This window comes from Uloborus diversus, chromosome 7 (genome assembly GCF_026930045.1).
Source record: "Uloborus diversus isolate 005 chromosome 7, Udiv.v.3.1, whole genome shotgun sequence".
Classification (NCBI taxonomy): Eukaryota; Metazoa; Arthropoda; class Arachnida; order Araneae; family Uloboridae; genus Uloborus; species Uloborus diversus.
Window position 1 is genome coordinate 98,485,654 of NC_072737.1, and position 26,442 is coordinate 98,512,095.

At 34.1% G+C, this 26,442-nt stretch overlaps 1 protein-coding gene across 1 annotated transcript in view; it reads right to left on the reverse strand.

Moving 5' to 3' along the window:
• The window catches only part of LOC129225715 (uncharacterized protein C1orf112 homolog), a 140,481-nt gene that overhangs the window by 98,890 nt on the left and 15,149 nt on the right, over nt 1-26,442 (reverse strand). The window contains exons 2-3 of the mRNA XM_054860204.1: nt 11,033-11,072; nt 2,054-2,142 (exon numbers count right to left, since the gene is read on the reverse strand). Of these exons, the coding sequence (XP_054716179.1) occupies nt 2,054-2,142; nt 11,033-11,072 (129 nt within the window). The remainder of the gene's footprint in view (nt 1-2,053; nt 2,143-11,032; nt 11,073-26,442) is intronic.

Consider the following 26,442-nt stretch of genomic DNA (forward strand, 5'->3'; position numbering starts at 1 on the left):
GACGGAAGGTCTTGCACCCATGCCGAGGGGACATGATTCAGCTGTTTAAATTTATTAAAACGAAAGATGTTACGGGGCTAAAGTTTAGCACTGAAAACAGGACAAGGGGTCATTGTTTTAAACTATTTAAATCTCAGGCTAACATGGATATTAGGAAAAATTATTATTTTAGCAGGGTAGTGGAACCTTGGAACAGCTTACCGGAAGAGGTGGTAATGAGGAAAGGAGTAGACAGTTTTAAGAGGGCCATTGATCTTCACTGGGGATTGTAAATTGACTAGGACCAGTCTAGCTGGGCCCAGAGCCTGTTGCTGGCCGTCACTTTTGTATTTGTAAATGCAATATATTTTCTTTTGCACCTCACCATCAAATATCATGAAATGTTATTTTGCATAAGAAATAAAAACACGCATGAGTCAATAAGAAACAGTTTAAGCCCTGGAAATGCTGAAATGATTATGTTTTTGCATTTAAAAGTTACTCTGATTTGAGTACACTGTGCAGCAAAAAAAAAATCAAAACGCTTCTTGCCGATCCTTATGGGTCATTCTTCAAAAAGTGTAACTTTTCAGTCACATGCCCTTTGCAGTAAAAACTTAAAGGAACAATTTATTTAATAATGTTTTTTAATTTCATCAAAAATATATCTATTTAAACCTGCCAACAATTTTTTAAATAATAATTTTTATCTTAATATATATTTGGTTCACAGCATGGGAATTTTCACCTCCGTGACATGTCACACACATGGTGTGACAGTTAATGTTGCCTAATAACATGTTTAATTAAAAGTTTATATTTATTTATTTGTAATTTCTTTTACAAGTGTCTAAACTACTAATTGTTTAAATACATATAATTTTTCAATATTTTCAACTCAATTTTTTTCAATTATGTAGGCCAAACAAAAAATGCCATATCTCATTAACAGATGGCAGTAATGACATCAAATTTTATTTCTTATGATGCAAGGAAGCCCCCCTTGTTTATTTTCATCCATAAAGAAGTTGCGAGATTTTTGTTGAAAATCAAGAAGACAAGATTTTGTTTTAAGAACCAAGTGTGGTTATTGAGAATTCTCACCTCCGTGACCTTGAACTTCAGGGATGTAAAATAATGTAAAAATGGAAGTGCACATATTTTCATATGCTTAACATGTGCAGATTGTATCAACAAATAAAAATTTCCTTCCCTAAAAAATGTAAATATGTTAATGGAAATTTCGTCACCTGCTTGAATCTTATCTCCGTGATAGCCCTTATCAATGTCATTATTTCTGAGGTGAAATAAATGATGGAGGGAAAATACATCAATTTTAGACACTCTACCAAAATTATAAATAACCAGTATATTCTCAAATTTAAATTTGGAAATACATTAATACTGTATTATTTTAAACACAAATTTGAACTAAAAGGATAACTAAAATTTAAGATGTACTTAAATTAAGAGAGTTCAATTTAGATTCACACTAATCAATATAATAACTTATTATTTGCACAAGTAACAAAATTATTTCTTTGATGTTAAATTGGCCTCCATTTTCAAACACTATAAAAGTTTTATTTATTTATATATTTATTTTTATTTCCGTGAACAAGATAATTTTTTATTTTTTTGTTTATGAGTAAAATAACTTGAACTTAGTAGAGCCATTTTTGTTTATGGTTACTTCTAATAAGTAACACTTTCACATAAGAATGAAAGAAAAAAAAAGATTTTGAAATTGAAAATTATTTTCATTCAAAAGTTACATATTTTGGAGAATGACTTTTATATAGAATTACTTCCCCTGAATCCAAATTAAATGACCACTGTTTTAACTCACAACGTCCCAATTTTTGGAAATGGTACCTCCCAATTTTTTTTAGTTTTTGCCAATTTCACAGCCATTATGTTTATTTCAAGAGGAAGGTAGCCTTATATTAGCCATTAACAATCTTCTGAGAGGCTAAAGAGGTGCAAACTTTAATAGCATGAACATTTGGAGCAAATTGAGAGACTCCTATATACCTATATACAAGTATAAAATATACAAGTAATGAATTTATACCTGTGAAACAGCTTTACAGATAAACTCCGAATGTAAGTCCTGTGGCAAACTTGGCTTCACAAATTCTGTTGTAAAAGAAAGTAGTTTTTCTAAAAAGAAACAAAAATTAATAGGTATTTATACGAAATTTTTTAACGTAAAAATACCTATTGGTAAAAGTGGTAAAGGGGACAAGTGGATTTCTTGTGACCTATGTCAGATGTTCTGCTTGTTTAAGGGGAAGGATGAGTCTGGGAAGGATTTCATTTGCACTAACTGTGTTGAACTCTCAGAAATCAGAGTTAGGATGCTTACTTTGGAGGGTGAGTTAGCATTAGGTTGTAGGAGTGTAGATGGGGTAAACACACCAGAGGGAAAGGGGGAAGTTAGTAAAAAGGAGGTGGGCATTAGCTGTGTGTTAGATAGTGGGAATATTCCAGAGGTGAAGGAGGAAGTTAGTAAAAAGGAGGTGGGCATTAGCTGTGTGTTAGATAGTGGGAATATTCCAGTGGTAAAGGGGAAAGTTATTGCTGAGGCGACAGACTGGGAAACAAAGGGCATAATTTTGGGAGATTCAATGGTGCGTGAGGTGGGAAACTCAATAGGCAGAGTTAGACGTAAGGTGGCTAGATGTTGTTTGTCAGGGGCTCGGGTGAGAGATGTAAGTAGGGTTGCTGAAAAGAAGGGGGTATTTAATAAAGAGGATGTAGTTTGTGGGTGGGAACTAAAGATGTAGGCCATAGTAACAACAATGAGTTTACTAAGGAATGGGATTCCCTGTTGGACAAAGAAACCAACTGTTCGGCAAATGACCTAGTGGTTGGTTTGCTTCCCAATATGGAGTGCATAGGAGTTGGTTAAACCAACGGGCTAGGTGTATGAACCTGGTACTCAAGGAAATTTGCATTAAGCGTAGTATCAGGTTTATTGATGTGTGGAGTAAATGTAAACGCGATTGGATTGCTAGGGATGGCCTGCATCTGAGCTCTACAGGGGTCAAAATAGTTAGTGGTTTGGTTTTAGAGGATTCAAAATCAAAAAACTAAGTTGGAATGGGTGGCATGCTTTAAGGACCAGAATTCGAATGGGTACTAACTATTGGGATTTTAGTAGAAACGGAAATAGGGTGGCTAGTAAGAGAAAAGATTTTAACAGTTGGGATTCAAATAATCGCGCAGCATTAAATAAAGGTAAGATGGGCTTACTTAAGGTTTTTTATACAAATGCTCGTAATATTAGGAACAAGATGGAAGAATTGAAAAGCATAACAATAGACAAGAGGTTGGATATTATTGGAGTTACCGAGACATGGGCTACCGAAAGTGATGATGATTTATTATCTATTGCTGGGTATAATTTGTTTAGACAAGATAGAGTAGGTAAAAGAGGTGGTGGGGTTTTATTTTATGTCAGAGACACTTTAACTTGCAATGAATTGGTAATTAATGATAAACCTAATGAGATTGATATGATTTGGTTGGAGTTGATAAGCAATAAGGGCAATAAACTACGTTTAGGGAACATTTATAGGCCACCCAACTTAAGCCAGGGTCAAGATGAACACATGTTTAGTATTATTAGTGACATTTCAAGCAAAGGGTCAGTCATTATAATGGGAGATTTTAATTTTCCAGGAATTGATTGGAATAATTTTTACCATAGCAATAGCAGAGGAGAGGAATTTTTGAAAGTAATTGGTGACTGTTTTTTAGATCAAATTGTAACTCAGGGTACTCGACAGGACCTGATTTTGGATCCAGTTTTCTGTGATATGGAAGGTTCTGCTCGGAGGTTATGTGTAGGGGAACACATTGGAGATAGTGACCACAACAGTATTAGGTTTGGGATTAAATTTGATATGCATAAAGTAGAGAATTTCAGGTTTGTGTCCAATTTCAGAAATACTGATTTTGTGGCACTTTAGGCAGAGTTTGAAAGCAGTTTTTTCTTCTGGATTGGACAATAGCAATGTGAATCTACAGTGGGCAGAGTTTAATTAAAAGCTGGCGAAAACGGTTGGGGATCATGTTTCCTTTAGGAGAATGGGTGTCAACACTAAAATTTGGCCAATGTGGTTCTCCAGGGAAACTAAAGACGCTCTAAAATACAAGCAAGCTGCTTTTCATAGGTTTAGAGAAACTGGTCACAGTGCAGATAGGCTCCAATATTGTAAGGCAAGGCGTAAATTTGAGTATTTGGTACGGTTTCAGAAAATAGAGTTGGAGCAAAGACTGGCAGATAACATAAACAGGAATCCCAAGAGGTTTTTTGCATACGCTAATTCGGGGAAAGTTCGAAATAGTCATATTGGCCACTGGTTGATGATCACAGAATTTTAATTCAGGACGATAGTGATATTGCTAATGTTCTTAATAATTTTTTTTTTTGTGTGTTTTTAACAATACATGTATCTCAACAGTTGACACCAACAAGACACAAACTATAGCACAGCTTGAGGACTTTGTATTTTAAAGGGATGACATTTTACTTCATTTGGAAAAAATTAATGAGACTAAGCCTCCGGGACCAGATAATATTTACCCAAAAATTTTAGTTGAATGTGCGGAGGAATTAGCAGATGTAATCGTAAACATCTTCAATGCTTCTTATAACTCGGGGACAGTGCCAGAGGACTGGAAGCTGGCTAATATTACACTGCTCTTCAAGAAAGGGTCTAAAGGGAATGTGGGAAATTATAGACCTGTGAGTCTAACTTCGATGGTTTGCAAAATTTTTGAAATATTGATAAAAATTAAGATAGTAAATTTTCTGGAGAATAATAATCTATTGACTAGTTTTCAGTACGGTTTCAGGAAAGGTAAATCTTGTGAAACTAATTTATTACATTTCTATGACAAAGTTACCATGGCTTTGGACAATAAGAAGCCAGTAGATGTTGTTTACATTGATTTTCAAAAAACTTTCGATAAGGTACCGCATGTTGCTCTACTTAGCAAATTAGCTGATATAGGAATAGGAGGGAAAACTTTCATTTGGGTAAAAAACTGGCTGACCGGAAGGAAACAAAGGGTAGTTAAAAGGGGAAATTATTCTAATTGGAGTGAGGTTTTAAGCGGGGTTCCTCAAGGATCAGTGTTAGTGCCTGTTTTGTTCATTGTTTTTATGAACGATATTCACAAAAATATTTCTGGGAACATGAATTGTTTTGCTGATGATGTCAAAGTTATGGGGACTGTAGAAAATGAAGAATAAGCAAATCAGCTGCAAGAGGATCTAGATCATATTACGGAGTGGGCTGATAAATGGGGTATGGCTGTTAATGTTGGGAAATGTCAAGGGGGGGGGACATTCATTAGGGACAAACATTTAGGGCATGGAAATAAATGTACAAGTTATTATTTGCAAGGTTCAGTCATTAGTCAGGCAGACAAAGTTACTGATCTGGGGGTCTTAATAAGTCAGGATTTAAAGTTTAGCCAACAGTGTAGCATAGCTAGTAATGCCAATAAGATGCTTGGGTTTAGCAATAGATCTATTTCAAACAAATCTAAAGAAGTTCTTCTGTTCTTATATAGAAGTTTGGTAAGACCTCATTTGGAGTATGCTGTTCAATTTTGGTCTCCTTATCTTAAGAAAGACATTAATGTGCTGGAAAGGGTTCAAAGGCGGGCTACAAGGCTAATAAATGGACTTTCTTACTTAGACTATGATTCCATGCTTAGAAGGCTAAAAATGTACAGTCTTGAGCAAAGTAGAGACCGAGGGGACATGTTTAGCACTGAAAACAGGACAAGGGTATCATTGTTTTAAGCTATTTAAATCTCTGGCTAACATGGATATTAGGAAAAATTATTATTTAAGCAGGGTAGTGGAACCTTGGAACAGCTTACTGGAAGAGGTGGTAATGAGCAAGGGAGTAGATAGTTTTAAGAGGGTCATTGATCTTCCCTGGGGATTGTAAATGACTAGGACCAGTCTAGCTGGGCCCAGAGCCTGTTGCTGGTCGTCACTTTTGTATTTGTAACATGATTTAAACAGCCTGAAAATTGCTGACAGAAAAGAATTAGCATTAATGAGTTGAGTGTAGTGACACAATCATTCCAAATTTATCAAAATAAAAATAATAAAATATCCAACTGTGCAAAAATGTTTTAAAAAATAATTTTGAAAGCTTCAATTCGTTTCTAAAGTTGAAATCGGGGGGGGGGGGGGGACTAAACTTGTATTGGCCCATTCTAATTTTACGGGTTTCCTTGACTGGTCAAAAAGGAATGGGCCCTGACTGTTGATCCTTCTGTTCTACTTCTGAATTTATGATTTGTCTTATGTGTGTATTGATTATAAAACTGGTTCAATAGAGTAGTTATTCACAAATACTTAGTAAAATTCTAAACTATTGGGCTTATATATTTTTCTTTTTAGTTTTTTTAGTTTTTACGCAGTCAGGGTTTTTTTGTTTTAATTAATTTATTTTTTTTTGTAGTTATTTTTTTTAAGCTAAAATTTCACAAAAATTCCTTATTAAAGATATTATGACAGATTCCCCGAATCCCCTAACATTTCATGTCAGAGTTTCCCAAACTGTGGTATGCCCCTCATTCTGTAATTTTCATCTTGTTCTAATCTTAAGCAGTACTTTAATTTGCCCTAATAAACTATTTAAGTCTTTGCGAAGCAATCTTTGGAGATTGTTGAACGGCAGAGAACAGGGGCAGAGCCCCCTAGTTATCAAAAAATAAAAGGAAAATTATGCAGGATTTTCTTTAAAACCTGAATTAAGTATGGAATGACTCAAATGAGTTATTAAAATCATGTTTAAAGAAACCAAATGCAAAATTATACAATTCTATTTAAAGAAATTTAAAAGTGTAACTTTTTCACGAATCACAACTATGGAATAGAAAGCTCAAATCAGTTATGAAAATAACATTTAAAGCAGTCAAATATAATGTAGAAAACAATAATGTTTGTTAAGACAAAATTTTTAGCATGTCAAAGATTAAATTCGTCTAGTTACTTCTTTTGTAACTAAAAACATTGTTTGAATTTGATGATCAAGGATCCTATTAGAGGTAAAAATGCGAGTGAGAAAATTTCAGCCTCTGTTGAAATTAGAGTAAATTTTTAAAAATTGAAAGAGATTTATTTTTAAAGAATCTTATAATGCAATTTAACAGACGAGACAAAATCACGAGTCCGCCCTGCATCGAAATATTTTTCAAGTGATATTTCTTTTGAAAGTGCCAGATTCTCCCAGCCTCATGCTCTATCGGGAACCTTGTTGATAGCAAGAGACATGTAAGATACAAAAGTTTTAGAGGTTTCAAGACTGTAGAGGTTGTAGTACACATAAAGGTTTTTAAAGAGGTTGTTTGGTACCATTGGATAAAAAGAATATAACAAACACTCAGGTTTATTAAAAATTCATGGATATTCCATGCATGCATGGCATAATTAGGACTGCAGTGTTAAGAATAAGAATTTAAGTCTCAGTGTCACTCTGACACTCAGTATAAGTTTCTAGGCACCAAACTGAACAATCTAGGTGCCAGTTTTAGCAAGTCAAATATATATATATATATATATATATATATATATATATATATATATATATATATATATATATATATATTAGGGTGGTCCTTATTTTTGAAGTTGTAGATATTTTACACGACGCCCCCTCAATTTGTTCCATTATACAAATAAATGATCCATGCAAAATTTTAAGTCAATCTATGAATATTAACACGTGCCCCTAGAGCCCCCTTTTTTGAGTTTCAAAGAAAAAATTGCGGATTTTCTCATTTTTATGTAAAAATATTCCTATGTTGCATATTTAAAGTAATTTCGAACCTCAATAGATGTTGCTACTTCCAGACCAACCATTCTCTCACTTTCAATCTGTAAAATTTTACATATTACATAGGGTACATGTACACCAATGGCCTTGGGACAGGCATACCGCTATTTGCGCTTGTTTCAAACCAAGCGGCAGGGGAACATTTCTTTCCACCAAGATGGACACAAGGGATTCTAAAGGCCATTACTGAATGATTTTTGACAACAACAAATTGCCTTCTACAGGCTTTGGGGATGTTGATTTAGAAAATTTTCTGTGTATGTAATAGGTGTGGCAAATAGGGTCACTAGGTTTCCATGCTATAAATATAAGTAATGGCAATTATATTTTAATTCGCTGTTCTTTAGTTACATACTTAAATGTTTATGCATTCTTATAATTTAAATTTTGAAAAATCGTCGATTACCCTACCATAAAAAACTCTATTTTCCATATCTAAAATATAAATTTAAAAAAATTCCAGATCGGAATAATGTAATTAATCTATACATTAAACTGTCTTCTATTTCAGCACATAATGCTTTATTATCATCAAATTCCTCTTGCAATTCACAAGATTTAGAAACCGAAATGGGTATCTATCCTAACTAGTTGAACCTTTTTTCTATATCTGGTCTATCACAACGTAAAAAAGCTTGACAACTATTGATATCTGCTCGCATTACATCAATGTTAGACAAATGCTATATTAGGAACAAAGATGCTGCTCATTTATTAACAGCCTATGTAGATTCAGTAAATTTAAATACAAATAACCTTATGATCAATCGTACATCCCTCAAGAGAGCAAGAGAAAATCTTTGAGAGGTAAAATCAGATTTTATGAATTTAAATCTAGATTTTTTGGTTATTTACTGGGATACAAAGCTATACATCCAGATGTAACTGGAAAAAAACGCCGATAGGCTTACCATGATAGCTTCAGGTCCCAATGTTGAACAGCTACTCAGAATTTCTGAGATATTTCTTCAGTTGTATATGATTGCATGTAATTTTTTAGAGCAAAAGCTGAACGGTCATATATTGCATTTGTATTGCTATCATCATGCACTTGAAATCGCACTGCAGAGTGTCTTTAAAGAAGTTCTTGCCTTTCTTAGTTCTAGACTCGATATTCCATTATTTAACCGCTTCAAAATTCAAAAATTACACATACCACTTAAACTCTAAAAGAAGAATTTGATGACATATTATTGTTCGTAGAAAGCGGAATTAAGAAATATTACAGAGAATTCTCATAACATGTAAGAATATTTCTTGGTGAAGTCCTCCCTCCTACAGGGATATGTTTTTGGCAACCTGGAGCTTATCTGTGAGCCAGATGGGTGGCAAAAGGAATTTATTGTTTGAATATTTATATATTTAGGAAACAATTTAAATTGACCTTACATGAAGAGAATGCCCGTAAATGCTGTTTTACAGTTAAATGTTGTATGAAGATATAGATTTTCGCAGCAACCCATTCTAGGCCTTTTAAATCAACAAAGTCTAGTGTCTAAAAAACCTGCAGCAGAAGCAGTGATTGAAAAATTCATAAATTATTTATGGTACTTAGTTTATGAACTAGTAGCTTTGTCCGTGTTGGATGAAGGAATTAACTTTGAAGAAAGGAAAAGACTACTTCAAAAAAATGCTTGCTGAATAGGAAGACGTGTCTAATGACTGTATAAAAAATTTCAGATAAAAGTAGATGATTTGGAATACTTTCTTACTAAAGATCTTCCTCTTTATACAATCAATTACGAGTCAATAAAACTGTTTGATAAATTAAAAACACCAAAAATGTTTTCCTATTTGATTCTGATTCATGGCAAAATGAAGAAAGCTATTTAAAGGGAAGAGAGATCGTTAAAATGCTAAAAGTTGTGAATGATACAACTGAAAGAGGAGCATAATTAATCGAAGAATTTCACAATCAATTTACCAAATATGAGTCACAAAAGCAATTTAATATTTTACAGACAGTCCAAGACTATCGGGAAAAAAAATGCACACGATCGAGATACATTAAGAAAAGCGTACGATTAAGGTAAAGTTTCTAAAGCACTATTTCATTCTTATTCAATGTAAAATCTTTAGACGATATGAAGTAATTAAAAAGATTAATTTTAGTGCTACCTCGCTGTAAAAATATTTTGCAAACATAGGAGATACGATGTACGGGGTCTGAAGTAAAAACTCGAAGATTTGTGAGAAAATTATCAAAAGTGTTCAACGGCCTAGGGGCAAGTGTTATTATTGACCGATCGAGTTCAAATTTTGCACCGATTATTTTTTACTATAGTGTCACAAAACTACAGGGCGTCACTTGTTGAATTCTGAAAAAAAAATTTTCCCATACAAATAAGGACCACCCTAATATATATATATATATATATATATATATATATATATATATATATATATATATATATATATATAATTTTTTGAAAAATAAACATACTTATTGTATGCACTGCCACTCTGCCAGTCATGTAAAATATACAAAAGAAAATAAATTTTTAAAGATAAAATTAATTGCATTTACAAATTATTTCTAGAAATTTGTCATTTTGGCCAATCATGGAGCTTAACCAGAATGAATCAAGAACAAAAAGTTTCAATGTGATACAAAACTTTAGGTGTCAAATTTGGCATCTACAGTTGAAAATCTAGGAGCCAAATCAAAAATTTTTGTGGCAAAATGCAACTAATGACGACTTATTTCTAACTCAGGCACCCTAATGTATAACACAGTATGCAATAGAAATGTAACGATTGGAAGGTGTAACGTTGCTACGTTACTAGGTGGGGAAGGGAGGGGGGCAATGTTGCTATACGTTACTTACATAGCAGGCCTCCTCGTGGTGCATCCTGGATAACGCTAAATCTGCTACAGCCTCCCAACCCCCTCCCCCCGGTTATGATTCTGATGTTGTGGCTGTTTTCATACTTTTAACAGGACACTATTGTTTAAATGCCTATTTGTACCGTTTTCACCTCACGGATTCTCCAACTCATACTTTATGTAACTTTGGACAAGTCATGGATGCTGCTCATCTGGATGATTGCTCCCCAATAACAAATTTTAATTGTGTTGCCAAGAGATATTGGAGAGCCCGCGGTTTAATGGCCTAATAGTCAATTGAACCAGCATTTGAGAAATAAATAAAATAAAATAAATGCAAAGATAACAATACCTGCTTTTTCGAAAGTATTATGTTCACTTGAAAAGTCTAACTATAGAAGTGAGTTAAGAAAACCTAATTAGGACAGCATTCAACAAAGCTTCTAAAAAACACTTTCTAAAGAACTTATTTTTTATTTTAAAACAGTACAAAAAAGCACATTAGTACTAACATCCCAGAGACCCTTGTATCTTCCAGTTTGCTTGGATTTGGTTTGGAATAGGTCTATGGAAAATTTATATGCTTTTTTTTTTGCAATGAACAATTTTGAGTGCTTTCAGGATACAAATAAACAGAAACACAGTTCTAAAACATATGATACATGACATGGATCAATATATAACATATATCAGGGTTGCCACAAAAGTTCAAGAATGAAATTCCCTGACATTTCCAGGTTTTTCAGTTGCTTTAAAAAAAATTCCTCGTTAATGAATGCCGACTTGAGTTGTTAAATTTCAATACAACATATTTTTAAAGAAATTAAACTTACTTTATGAAACAAATAATGCTTAAAAAATTATCAATAATTGTAATCAATAGTTGGGTTAAGTTAAGACAAACTAAAAATTTAATTACATTGATTACAAAAAGACTAAAATTTCAAACACACTAGGTAATTTTCGGCAAAGAAACAGTTTCAATGTTGGCATGTTTTCAAAAAAGTTTTAACCTGTAAAAGCAAAAATTTTGAGGCTTTAAATTTTTATGAACATTATACACTTCATGAAAAAAAGATGCAGAACGGCCCTTAAAGTACTAATAAGGCCACAGATGCACTACGGGAAATACTATTAATTTCTAGCTAAGCATGGTTTGGATTTTTTTTTCCCTTCAAAAGAAGCAAAATAAAATTTAATGATATAAATGAGAACTTTATGATTTTCGTATGGATATTTCTTTTATTTTTTTTTATTGTAACCTTATTACATTCAGTCTTCAAAAATGAGCTTGAATTTTCTTTCGCTTGCCTGTCAGGTAAATTCGCATATCTGGAATGAAACATTTACCATACTTCAGCTTTTTTGCCCAAATGGCGCAGCAGATTCACCTATCAGATCAAAAAATTGGGAAGGAATTCCCTGACATTTCCAGAAATTTCAGTAATTTGCGATTTTCCCTGACATTTCCCTGACCATTTTAGATGATTTTCATTTTCCCTGACAATTCCAGGTTTTCCATTTTTTTCAGGTGAGTGGCAACCCTGGTATATTATATATAGTGATGTGGATCGGGTAAATACCCAGTGGGTAGGTAAATATTTTTTGGGTATTTACCCGGGTATTTGCCCAAGGCTTGGGTAAATACCCAAAAAGTGGGTATTTTACAAAAAAATGCAAAAAGTGAATGGGAAATTTTTTTAAAAATCTAAATATGAAATAATTGGTAAAACTGATACATACATATGTATTATACAGTTTATAATATTTTTTATTGAAAGACTTGATGAAATTAAACATATCGTGAACCAAAGAATCTTTCTTTTCAATGTCATAAGTCGAGAAGTATGAGCAATTCAATGATGAACTTCAGGATTTCAAAATCAAAATTTAGGTTACTCATATCCAAAATGAAAAAAAAGGAAAAAAGGAAGCATGAGGGATGTTTGGAAGAACAAACTGAGAATTTATTAAGACTGATGTTATTTATTTATTTTTATTGATGTTTAAGTAATAACGTGGCAAATATAGAAAAAGTTTGCACATTAATAAGCAAAAAATAAAATCAAAATACTGTTTTCTGTTGCCATGCTCATTTGCATTTGCTCCCCGGTACTTCACGATGAAAATTTATTCATCATGAATTTGCATTGAATTTCATCATTGAATTGCTTATACTTCTCCAATTATGACATTGTATGCATCTCATATATATATATATATATATATATATATATATATATATGTATGTATGTATGTATGTATGTATGTATGAGATGCAGAATTCGCCTTTATACTTGAACTAGGTTTGGAGGAAATTTCTGCAAAAGAGCAAAAGATATAAGTAAATAAATAGTAATAATAAATTGAGCGACATTTCGTCACATATTACTGGGTTATAAAAGACTAGGACTTTAAAAAATTGATGTTTGCTTTTTTTGTAACAAGTTAAGTTTTTTACTTTTTGTGGAATGACTTTTTATGTTTGAAATTTCGCTATCAACATTGATTAGGCATATCCAACACATTTAATATGAATATCATATTAGATTGCTAAGTTGTTTCACACAATAATTCTTTAAATATGTGATCTAAATACAATTTTTGGACAAAAATGTATTTTTTTGTATATGGTTGGTTATATATATACATTGTGGAATACATACAGAAAAGTATTTTAGTTGAACATAAATTTTTGAAATAAATACCCAGGTAAATACCCAGTTTGGGTATTTACCCGGGTATATACCCTGGGTATTTACCCCTAAAAATAAATGCCCGGGTATTTTACATCACTAATTATATATAACAAAAAATAACGTAACACAAGCAGCACTTTGAATTATTAACTGAAAGAAGATAGCTAATTGAAATACAACATATTTAATTCTTACTTATTAGGTATTAATAAAAATATACAGTAGAAGACCGTTATAACGCACACCATGGGACCAGAGCTTTTGCGTCATACAGGTTTTTGCATTATATAGATCAGTTCACAAATTTTGAAACTAACATTCAGAATATATCTATAGATTAGCATTTCAGAATGAGTTTTATCTGCAATGAGTATAAAAGCACCAATATTACAATTAGTTATTCACAAATATATATGTTTCACAATCAAAAGAAAGTGCATTATCCCGCACTTCTGCTAGCTTCATGGCTCGCATAACAGCTGCATTTTCAAGAGCCATCTGGTATTTTCTGTTTACTATGAGTACAAATTTCTAATTTAAAAGCTTTGAATTAAGGTGGAAAAATGAAAAACTTGCAAAATTTAATTTGCCTAACCATTTTTATGTTTGCAAAGCAAAATAGAGGGATTTTTTAAGCTTCCAAAACCTATTGTTTACTTCTGAAAAAGAAAAATTGTGGGTTTATAAAGAATTGCGTTATATAGGTCGGCGTTATAATGGTCTTCTACTGCACAAATAGGTATATAAGGGATTTTATTATGTTCCCTGAAATAGAAGACCTTCATTTTAAAGTTAAAACAGGTTATTAATCAAAGAACAAGTGAAAGTTTGAGATAGAGCTTTTAAAATGCTCCGACCGAAGGTCTGAGAAGGATCTCTGCATAGGAGAAACATTGATATTAATACAAATTAGAAAAGATAAGTTCGGAGAACCCAGTTCCCCACAAGAATAAAGAGAAGAATCTGCCAGTGTCAATATTGAGGGAAAGCCCATGACTGAAGACAAAAACAGTTCAAATCTATTCTTAATTCTTGGTTTCAATAGTGTTCCCGCTAGGCCGTTTTTGAAGGGCGCAGCGCCCTGCCCTTTTCCACATCGGCAGAATGCGCCCTGCCCTTCTTTTAGATCGCAAAATGCGCCCTGCCCTTTTCAAAAATAACCAATATCGCGTCCTGTGTTTTTAAAAAGATGCCTCAAGCATCGTTGGGACCCGCAGCGATATCGGGGCGATTTTATTTGTCCAGCGATCGTCTGCAAAAACGCTCATATCTTGCCATTGTCCCCAGAATTTCACCTTGAAAACGGCCCCATGAATAAAAGGAGATACAAACACCTAGGCAAAGAGGGGATGAAATTCTCGGAATTCTAACAGATTTAACAGTTGGAAAACAAAAGATAGATTTTCTTCCTTCTGCTGAGGATGGGTTTGAAAGGGTGAGGGAAGGTGTTTCGGTCGTCCGCGATGGGGGTGGGGGAGGATTGATAATCCTTGTAAAGGGATTGAAAAGAGCGTTTTTTTTTTTTTTTTTTTGAAGTGATTGATAAAGTTTTGAAAGTTAACTTAGTGCTTGAATTCCTTAGAGTCTAAGGAATGGCACAACCTATAGCCGCGAGCCAAACGGGGCCCACGAATCCTGTTGAATTAATCCGCGAAAAATTTTAAATAATATATATCAATAACAAAAATTTGAAAAAAAAATGAAATAACTAAGTTTGTGAAATTATCGTTTTAAAACTCATATTTATTGTTCTAGTAAACAATTTCAAGGTCCAATACAGGTCGATTTTACCCCATTTATATCTATCACTTCCCCCGAAATCGCACTTGCAAAATCGGAAGATTAACGAAAATAATGTAACAAAAACTGGCATCTTCACCGAAATAAAAATTATTTTTTGAAATAGAATGTTGAATTGAGCAATAAACATCGTATGAATAGGCAATTTTCGTAGCGTTTCGGCCCTTTGTGTCCGTTTTTCTTTTGCAGGTGGAAATTAGGCTTAGCTAATTTTGGCGCATTGCTAGTGATTGTGAAGCAATCTTTTCGCATCTGGTTCTGATTGATGAACTTTCTAATTGTTTTCTAAGTAGTACACAGTACAAAGTCTACTGAACCGAAATACAAGGGTATTTCTTTGTTATCTTGAATTTTTAGCCCCCCCCCCCCCAAAAAAAAAGAACGTTTGAAATGGAAACATATTGTTCTGTGTAAAATTTGCCAGGGAAATTTTCTGCTGCGGAAATATTCATTCATTCCTTTTGCTGAGTATTTGTATTATCCTTGAATACGATCTGTATACTAACACATTATTTCAAAAACTTATTGACATGGTTAAAAACATACTTTTGACATACTTATGCTTTTTCCAACTAAAATGATCTTTTACTGTTTCTTTTATATATATATATATATATATATATATATATATATATATATATATATATATATATATAAAACTATAATATTGCTTTAAAAAAATCACAAATAAAATGCTGATGTATTAAATTTTCATAAAAATTGTCAGTGAAATTAAAATCTTGGATTGTCCCCAGCTACTTGGGTAGCGCATACGATCTGCAAACACATTTGTGTCATGAAGTTGTGTCGAATCCAACAATAGGCATTCAAATAAAACCTTTTTTGTTTTGCATATTGCTATGACTGCATTTTTGAAGCACTGCACACAGTATTTTAATAATTATTCTGTTTGAAGTATAATATTTTTTAAAAGTTGAATTTACATTCATCATGATTTTGATGTCTACTAAAATACTTAATGGCATAAAGCACATTACTAGGCAGTTTTTAGATAGGAAGGGAGGATCCGTAATTAAATACTATTCATCATGCATTGAAATTCAAAGGATTTTGAAATGCCTAGAATTTTTTATTCCTATAGGAAAAGAAGTCACAATTATAGCCTGAAATGTTGAAACACACCCAAAGCTAAGATTCAGCATTACCTAAATGTTCCTATGGAGTTTGAAAAATGTGCTTATTTGCCATGGGGGGGGGGGCAATCTAACCCTTTAAGACAAGTGCATTTTCTGGAAGAAATGATATTCAATACTGAAGTCCATGGTGGCGATGAAGGGGGGGGGTGGGGGGCAGGGGTGTGCACAGAAATTTTAGGGCCCGTCACAAATGACTTTCTGGGTTGTTGTTTGCCTCTATATTTCACCCCTAGTTTAAAAAATATTGGTCCCCCTTGAGGATCAGGCCCGGCCCCAATAGGTGTTCCTTCTCCCCTGCCCCCGCTGTGCACGCCCCTCAGGGGGGGGGGTGCTCATGGTACAGAGGAATGGATGAAATTTTCGCAAGGTGTTTTAAGATGCTATTTTTCTTATGTTTTTTTTTGTGGGGGGGGGGGGGCTCAGTACTTTTTGAGAGGTGCGTCATTGGTCTTGAATGGGGGAAGACCACATTAAAATAGTGCCCTTTTTATAATAAATAGTGCCCCTTTTAAAGACCAGCACCCTGCCCTTTTTTTTCTAGAGCGAACACTAGTTTCAATACGAGAGAAAATCTCATAAACTCGACAACCTGTTCCCATTTCATTCCAGCAGATTGTCAGTATTCCAGCAGTTGACAGTGTAGCAATAAGTACGCTAAGTTGATTTAGGAAAGGGATGAAGCAAGGTGTTATGTTGAAGATCGTTGGTTGCCATTCAGGCTAAATCATCAGCCCAATCATAGGCGGCAGGTGAACCAAAAAACAAAATTGGGTGTCAAAAAAAGTGTAGGAGATAGGGAGCATGGTCCCAGAACCAGATTTTTCTTTTTGTAATTACTGGCTTTTAATACTAGACTTAATAACTTCAAAAAATGTAGAATGTGGCATCAAAAATCCGGACAGATGGTCAACATAGATTTTCTCCTTCCACTTTAAAGTTCCATTCTTACAAAATAAGATGAGAAAAGTTCATTTATTTGGAATTTTTAGTTTCTACTTTCGTAAAGTAAATCAATCCATCTTATAAAAATCATTCATAAAACAATCATTAATTTTTAACTCTGAAAAGTGAGGGGGCAAGGCCCCTTTACTTTTGGAAGTGAGGGGGACAGTTGTTGACCCGTAGATCCGCCTATAAACTCTATCCTTCCAACACTGCCCGAATGCCTCTTGATCCAGTGAGAAGTGGTCCTGTATATTTGTGCAGATAGAGTATAAAACTGAAGGGAATTTTTCAAAGATTGAAAAGCAGATTGACTGTCCAATATAATTTGAAAGTTTTCACTATTTACTTTCTTAGAAAAGTTTAATTGCACTTTGAGAGGAAAAAGTTTGACCTGAAGCTAGGGATGGCCTGCATCTGAGCTCTACAGGGGTCAAAATGGTTAGTGGTTTGGTTTTGGAGGCTTCAGAATCAAAAAAACTAAGTTGGAATGTGGGGCATGGTTTTAGGAGCAGAATTCGAAAGGGTATGAACTATTTGGATTTTAATAGAAACGGAAATAGGGTGGCTAATAAGAGAAAAGATTTTAACAGTTGGGATTCAAATAATCGTGTAGCATTAAATAAAAGTAAGATGGGCTTACTTAAGGTTTTTTATACAAATGCTCGTAGTATTAGGAACAAGTTGGAAGAATTGAAAAGTATAATTATAGAGGAGAGGTTGGATATTATTGGAGTTACTGAGAAATGGGCTACCAAAAGTGATGATGATTTATTATCTATTGCTGGGTATAATTTGTTTAGACAAGATAGAGTAGGTAAAAGAGGTGGTGGGGTTTTATTTTATGTCAGAGACACTTTAACTTGCAATGAATTGGTAATTAATGATAAACCTAATGAGATTGATATGATTTGGCTGGAGTTGATGAGCAATAAGGGAAATAAACTACGTTTAGGGAAAATTTATAGGCCACCCAACTTAAGCCAGGGTCAAGATGAACAGATGTTTAGTATTATTAGTGACATTTCAAGCAAGGGGTCAGTCATTATAATGGGAGATTTTAATTTTCCAGGAATTGATTGGAATAATTTTTACCCTAGTAATAGCAGAGAAGAGGAATTTTTGAAAGTAACTGGTGACTGTTTTTTAGATCAAATTGTAACTCAGGGTACTCGACTGGACGCGATTTTGGATCTAGTTTTCTGTGATATGGAAGGTTCTGTTCAGGGGTTATGTGTAGGGGAACACATTGGAGACAGTGACCACAACAGTATTAGGTTTGGGATTAAATTTGATACGCACAAAGTAGAGAATTTTAGGTTTGTGCCCAATTTCAGAAATACTGATTTTGTGGCACTTAGGCAGAGTTTGAAAGCAATTTTTTCTTCTGGATTGGACAATAGTGATGTGAATCTTCAGTGGGCAGAGTTTAAGGAAAAGCTAGCGAAAACGGTTGGGGATCATGTTCCTTTTAGGAGAAAGGGTGTCAACACTACAATTTGGCCAATGTGGTTCTCCAGGGAAACTAAAGACGCTCTAAATTACAAGCAAGCTGCTTTTCATAGGTTTAGAGAAACTGGTCACAGTGCAGATAGGCTCCAATATTGTAAGGCAAGGCGTGAATTTAAGTATTTGGTACGGATTCAGAAAAGAGAGTTGGAGCAAAGACTGGCAGATAACATAAACAGGAATCCCAAGAGGTTTTTTGCATACGCTAATTCGAGGAAAGTTCGAAATAGTTATATTGTGCCACTGGTTGATGAGCACGGAATTTTAATTCAGGACGATAGTGATATTGCTGATGTTCTTAATAACTTTTTTTCGAATGTTTTCAATGATAACTGTATCTCAACAGTTGACACCAACAAGACACAAGCTATAGTACAGCTTGAAGACTTTGTATTTTCCAGGGATGACGTTTTACTTCATTTGAAAAAAATTAAAGAGACTAAGGCTCCGAGACCTGATAATATTTATCCAAAAATTTTAGTTGAATGTGCGGAGGAATTAGCAGATGTAATCGTAAATATTTTCAATGCTTCTTATAACTCGGGGATAGTGCCAGAGGACCGGAAGCTGGCTAACATTACACCGCTCTTCAAGAAAGGGTCTAAAGGGAGTGTGGGAAATTATAGACCTGTGAGTCTAACTTTGGTGGTTTGCAAAATTTTTGAAATATTGATAAAAATTAAGATAGTAAATTTTCTAGAGACTAATAATCTATTGACTAGTTTTCAGTACGGTTTCAGGAAAGGCAAATCTTGTGCAACTAATTTATTACATTTCTATGACAAAGTTACCATGGCTTTGGACAATAAGAAGCCTGTAGATGTTGTTTACATTGATTTTCAAAAAGCTTCCGATAAGGTACCACATGTTGCTCTACTTAGCAAATTAGCTGATATAGGAATAGGAGGGAAAACTTTCATTTGGGTAAAAAACTGGCTGACCGGAAGGAAACAAAGGGTAGTTGTAAGGGGAAATTACTCTAATTGGAGTGAGGTTTTAAGCGGGGTTCCTCAAGGATCAATGTTAGGGCCTGTTTTGTTCATTGTTTTTATGAACGATATTCACAAAAATATTTCTGTGAACATGAATTGTTTTGCTGATGATGTCAAAGTTATGGGGACTGTAGATAATGAAGAACAACTAAAACAGCTGCAAGAGGATCTAGATCATATTACGGAGTGGGCTGATAAATGGGGTATGGCTGTTAATGTTGGGAAATGTCAAGTGCTACATTTAGGGCATGGAAATAAATGTACAAGTTATTATTTGCAAGGTTCAGTCATTAGTCAGGCAGACAAAGTTGCTGATCTGGGGGTCTTAATAAGTCAGGATTTAAAGTTTAGCCAACAGTGCAACATTGCTAGTAACAAGGCCAATAAGATGCTTGGGTTTAGCAATAGATCTATTTCAAACAAATCTAAAGAAGTTCTTCTGCCCTTATATAGAAGTTTGGTAAGACCTTATTTGGAGTATGCTGTTCAGTTTTGGTCTCCTTATCTTAAGAAAGACATTAATGTATTGGAAAGGGTTCAAAGGCGAGCTACAAGGCAAATAAATGGACTTTCTCACTTAGACTATGATTCCAGGCTTAGAAGGTTAAAAATGTACAGTCTTAAGCAAAGAAGAGACCGAGGGGACATGATTCAGTTGTTTAAATTTATTAAAATGAAAGATGTTATGGGGCTGAAGTTAAGCACTGAAAACAGGACAAGGGGTCATTGTTTTAAGCTATTTAAATCTCAGGCTAACATGTATATTAGGAAAAATTATTATTATAGCAGGGTAGTGGAACCTTGGAACAGTTTACCAGAAGAGGTGGTAATGAGCAAGAGAGTAGATAGTTTTAAGAGGGCCATTGATCTTCACTGGGGATTGTAAATTGACTAGGACCAGTCTAGCTGGGCCCAGAGCCTGTTGCTGGTCGTCGTATTTGTATTGGTATTTGAAATATATTGTCTGCAGCCAAAAAAAGTTTTTTTTTTTTTTTGAAATGGGCAAATGTGGAAGCAACACTGGTTTCTGTTTTAAAATCATCTGTATATATGCTATTATAAGATGGAGGTGAAAGAGATGCAGAAATTGATATTGGATAAGAAGATAATTAAATATATGAATAAAAAGGCAACTTGGGAGAGGTAGATTCAAATCGAGACAGATGAAACATTGTACCAACAATAGTTACTGGTACCAAAAACGGTTTCCTTTGATATATGGTATTATGGGCAATGATCTATGGGAGGGACACCAGAAAGAATATGGAGTGCAGCATGAGAACAATTATTGTAGGTGCCCATAACCATGAGTTGAGCCCTACTCTGTACTGAGCAGGGCTGCAGAGTTGGAGGAAAAATGTCCGTGCGACTCTGGGAATATTAGATTCTTCACCTTCGACTCCTTGACCTCAAAATCAGTCAGACTTTGAAAGCATGAGCAGAGTTGCAGATTTTGAGAGAAGATGACCGACTCAGACTCTTGATAATTTAAACCTTTGACTACTGACTCCTAATTACAAGGTTCATACTCTTCCAGACAAAATGAATTTCAGGATTTTTCAGGAGTTAAAAGCAAAATTTTCAGGAGTAATAACACGAGCAGTTTTACAAGAAAATTAGTTTCCGTAACATTTAATCTACTTTGCTGTCAAATTTTTACAGGGTGGCAACAGAAACTGTGAAATAAAGTTCCCTGACTTTTCCCTGATTTCCCTGACTAAGTTCACCAAATTTCCCTGATTTACGTTACCAATGATAATGGTTTTCTTTCTCTGCTCTACTTGAAATCCATTGTATGTTTGTATAAAATGCAGTATTTTAAACATTTTAAGTTGCATAAAGTTGTTGAAGTAAAGATGTATTTTAAAAATATGCTGCTTTTTTAATAAAATGATTTAAAAAAAACATATCATCATTTTTGGGGGGGGGGGGGGGAACCCCTACAAAACAGTATATTAAATTTTTTTACATGGAAAGATTATGGAAAATTAAAAAAAAAAAAAAAACTTTTACTTCCAGAAACCACTTAGCATAAGAATTTTAAGAAACTATTAAAATCACTCTTAAAAACATATGTGTATTTATGATAGAACTAAAAAGTAATTGAAATTATTTTGAACTAAATTTTCAAACTGTATAATAATTGTTGCAAGAATAACAAGCAATAGTGAAAGAATAGAAGTAATGTCGTTATTCTTAGATAACTAATTGGCATATTTATGCAAAACAAATGAAACCATTTGACATCCATTCATAGGGAGCTTTTCTCTAATCAATAATATAGGTTTTAATGAATGAATACAGCATTTTAACAATAAAAAAATAAAGATATTTATTTAAGTACACAAGTTAACTCTATTTCAAATGATTTCAGTATGTAACAGGAAAAAAATCTTAGGTTGCTTTTGTAAAAACAACTTTGAAATGCAAGAAAAAAAAAAAAAAAAGCAATTAGTTAATTTCAAAATATATTAAAGAAGAATACAACCTGGTTATAAAATAAAAGAATCACTTTAGTTGAAGAAAAGAAAACCTTTATAATATACGGTTACAACAAGTAGCACAACGGCAAAAAAACAAAAGTTTTTTTACTGAAAGTTCAATTTTAGCAATTAAATTAAAAACACGAAGAAGTAATAACTTTTAAGCTTTTATAGTATTAATTCAAAAACCAAAGATTTCTTCTTGAAATCGTGATTACAGTACGCTAATTACTTCGAGACGATGGAATAAAGGCAAAGGAGCTAAGGCAGTGATTCCCAACCTGGGGGCGATCGCCCCCGAAGGGGCGATCGAACTCTTCTAGGGGGCGATAAATTTCTGGGGGGCGATAGGGGGGGCGACCGTATTTGGATACCTGGTAATGGGAAGTTCTTCACTTTTCAAAAACTATATTTACTAAAACAAATCGATACACAATTCAGAAATATCTTTCAGAATACCTATGTTGTGTAATACCGAACCAAGCATATGGCATGTCAAATAAAAGAAAATAAGGCATGTATGATTTACAGCTCAATCAAATCTGTTCGGATAAAAAAATTCCCAAAAGCAAAAATTATCTTTTATTTTATTGCCGTTTTCACGAGGAAGAAAACATTTTTTGTAAGGACTGTCTGACCGTTGGCGCCAGCATATATTTAACGCCTGAAAAGTGGATGGATATGTGTAGTAATGGGTTTTTGCATTTACTTATCAGTTTTCTTTCAGAATTTTGCAATCAGCGCATAAACCTCCTTGCGTAGTTTCCATTTCTTTGATTTAATTTAGTGAATTTCTGTTTAATTGTGCATGTTTCGTATTGTGGAAGTCCGATATGAATTCGAAAAAGAAGTGCCGGCAATATTCAGCAGAGTATTTAAAATTTCGTTTTGTCACGTCACCGCAAAATGTGCAGTTTCCGCATTGTCTTTTGTGCGATAAAACATTTTCTAGCAAATGAAGCGATGAAGCCCTCGCGAATGAAAGGGCATTTGTCAAGAGTACATGGTGACAAAGTAAATAAAACTCTTAGTTATTTTCAAGACTTCAAAACAAATGCGGATAAACGGCCAAAGGTGGGTGAATTACTTAGAAAACAAGCAACAGATCTTGACAAAGGGCTTCTTGCTTCTTACGAAGTGTCTCTTTTGATAGCAAAATGTGGCATGCCTCATACGATTGGCGAATCTCTTATTCTACCGGCTGCCAAAAAAATAGTTGAAATTTTGCTTGGTGAGGGCTCCAGTAAAACGATAAGTCAATCTCTCCCCCTGAGTATCAACACAGTTTCCAGGAGAATAGATGAAATGGCTGGTGACGTTGAGTGCAAATTCATAAATGTTTTGAAACAAAGTAAATTTGCACTACAGATTGACGAATCAACTGTGACAGATAACAGAGCTATTTTATTAGCTTACATAAGGTTTATTAATGAGCTGAAAGAGATAACTGAGGAAATGTTGTTCGCCAGAACTTTGATTACTGATACAAAGGGACATAGGCGGATTTAGGACTAAGTTCCTGGGGGGGGGGGGGGGGCAGGCTATTTTTTTTTTTTTTTGAGCAATATTAGTTGTATTCAAAGCTCTTAACGTGGCCCTAAGCTATTTCAGGTTTTGGGTCTCCTTTTTAGTCTGGACAGCTTTTCTGTCGGTGGCAAAAAAGGCCATTTTTTAAAGTCCCCCCCCCCACTATGCATTATACATATTGTACATGATGGGAAATTGTATCCTTTTTAAGTAGGGTATAGAATATCCGCAATTTCAGGGGTTCCATTGGTTTCTCCCCCGGAGAAATTTTTGTAAAATAGATATAAATAATCTATTGACTAGTTTTCAGTACGGTTTCAGGAAAGGTAAATCTTGTGCAACTAATTTATTACATTTCTATGACAAAGTTACCATGGTTTTGGACAATAAGAAGCCTGTAGATGTTGTTTACATTGATTTTCAAAAAGCTTTCGATAAGATACCGCATGTTGCTCTACTTAGCAAATTAGCTGATATAGGAATAGGAGGGAAAACTTTCATTTGGGTAAAAAACTGGCTGACCGGAAGGAAAGAAAGGGTAGTTGTAAGGGGAAATTATTCTAATTGGAGTGAGGTTTTAAGCGGGGTTCCTTAAGGATCAGTGTTAGGGCCTGTTTTGTTCATTGTTTTTATGAACGACATTCACAAAAATATTTCTGAGAACATGAATTGTTTTGCTGATGGTGTCAAAGTTATGGGGACTGTAGAAAATGAAGAACAAGCAAAACAGCTGCAAGAGGATCTAGATCATATTACGGAGTGGGCTGATAAATGAGGTATGACTGTTAATGTTGGTAAATGTCAAGTGCTACATTTAGGGCATGGAAATAAGTGTACAAGTTATTATTTGCAAGGTTCAGCCATTAGTCAGGCAGACAAAGTTACTGATCTGGGGATCTTAATAAGTCAGGATTTAAAGTTTAGCCAACAGTGCAGCATTGCTAGTAACAAGGCCAATAAGATGCTTGGGTTTATCAATAGATCTATTTCAAACAAATCTAAAGAAGTTCTTCTGCCCTTATATAGAAGTTTGGTAAGACCTCATTTGGAGTATGCTGTTCAGTTTTGGTCTCCTTATCTTAAGAAAGACATTAATGTATTGGAAAGGGTTCAAAGGCGAGCTACAAGGCTAATAAATGGACTTTCTCACTTAGACTATTGTTCCAGGCTTAGAAGGTTAAAAATGTAGTCTTGAGCAAAGAAGAGACCGAGGGGACATAATTCAGTTGTTTAAATTTATTAAAATGAAAGATGTTACGGGGCTGAAGTTTAGCACTGAAAACAGGACAAGGGGTCATTGTTTTAAGCTATTTAAATCTCAGGCTAACATGGATGTTAGGAAAAATTAATATTTTAGCAGGGTAGTGGAACCTTGGAACAGTTTACCGGAAGAGGTGGTAATGAGCAAGGGAGTAGATAGTTTTAAGAGGGTCATTGATCTTCACTGGGGATTGTAAATTGACTAGGACCAGTCTAGCTGGGCCTGTTGCTGGTCGTCACTTTGGTATTTGTATTTGTATAAAATTCTGCATTTTGAAGCCTAATTGGAACTATAAAAATCTCGGAAAAAAATAGCAAAATATTCTTTTGCAGGGGGTGAAAGTGCACCACCCTACCAGCAATGATGGACATAAACATGATATTAATGCCTTTTGTGTTTTAGTTGTGTTTGGTAGTTTGAGTATTTTGTAACTTGTCCTGTGTTTAAAATGAATTTAATTACATTTATATAACACAAATCATTATTTTAAAAAAGCTTAAATATTTTTTTTTTAAATTAAATTCAAAAAACGGGAGGAACGGTTTTGAGGGGGCTCACTTTTCTGGCCCCCTCACTTTTTCAAGGCATGAGCCACCACTGTTGAGTATTAAAACATGCACGATGCAAAAAAAAAAAAAAAAAAGACAAAGAAAGAAAAAAAAAACGAAGTTTTGATTTAACATACAAGTTTGGCAACTAAATTAAGAACGTGAAGAAGTAACAACTTTTAAGGTATATTCAAAACTTCAAAAAAAAAATAATAATAATAATCTGAAAAATAATGGTTTTTTCTCCAAATTGTCATTATAGTACGCTAATTATTTGAAGACAAAAAGTCAAGAATGGAGCAAAGAGTCTAATCTTGTGCAAATGAAGGCTTCTTCCTTTCTGTATGTTGTTTATCTCACATAGCCTGAATTGCACAAGAAGAATATTGAAGCAATGCAAAATAAACAACATACAGGCAGGGTAACGGTTTCGGCGAATCCTGCTGTAAATATTGAGGATTTATGCGTTGGTGATGAGGAGGGGAAAAACACACACACACACACACAAATAATCTGAGGCAGCTTATAATCTGCACCTCATTAATTTTACACTTTTTGACAGACAATCTGCAGATTATACGCAGGAAGATACACAATCCATTTTTTTTTTAGTTTCAAGCATGTACGCTTAAAAAAAAATAAAGCAAAATAAATAAAACGTTATAAGTTATTGTCTGAAAAAAGTGAGGGGGCCCGGGCCCACGAGCAGCCACTGACGATAGTACACAGTAAAAATTGTTTTTGAGTTGACAAATCAGTGACAGTAGTCTTCAGAGGGAAAAAGCGAGGGAGAAGAGAAGGTTATACATTGTCATTTGCTTACATCGGCTGTCGGTTCAATTCA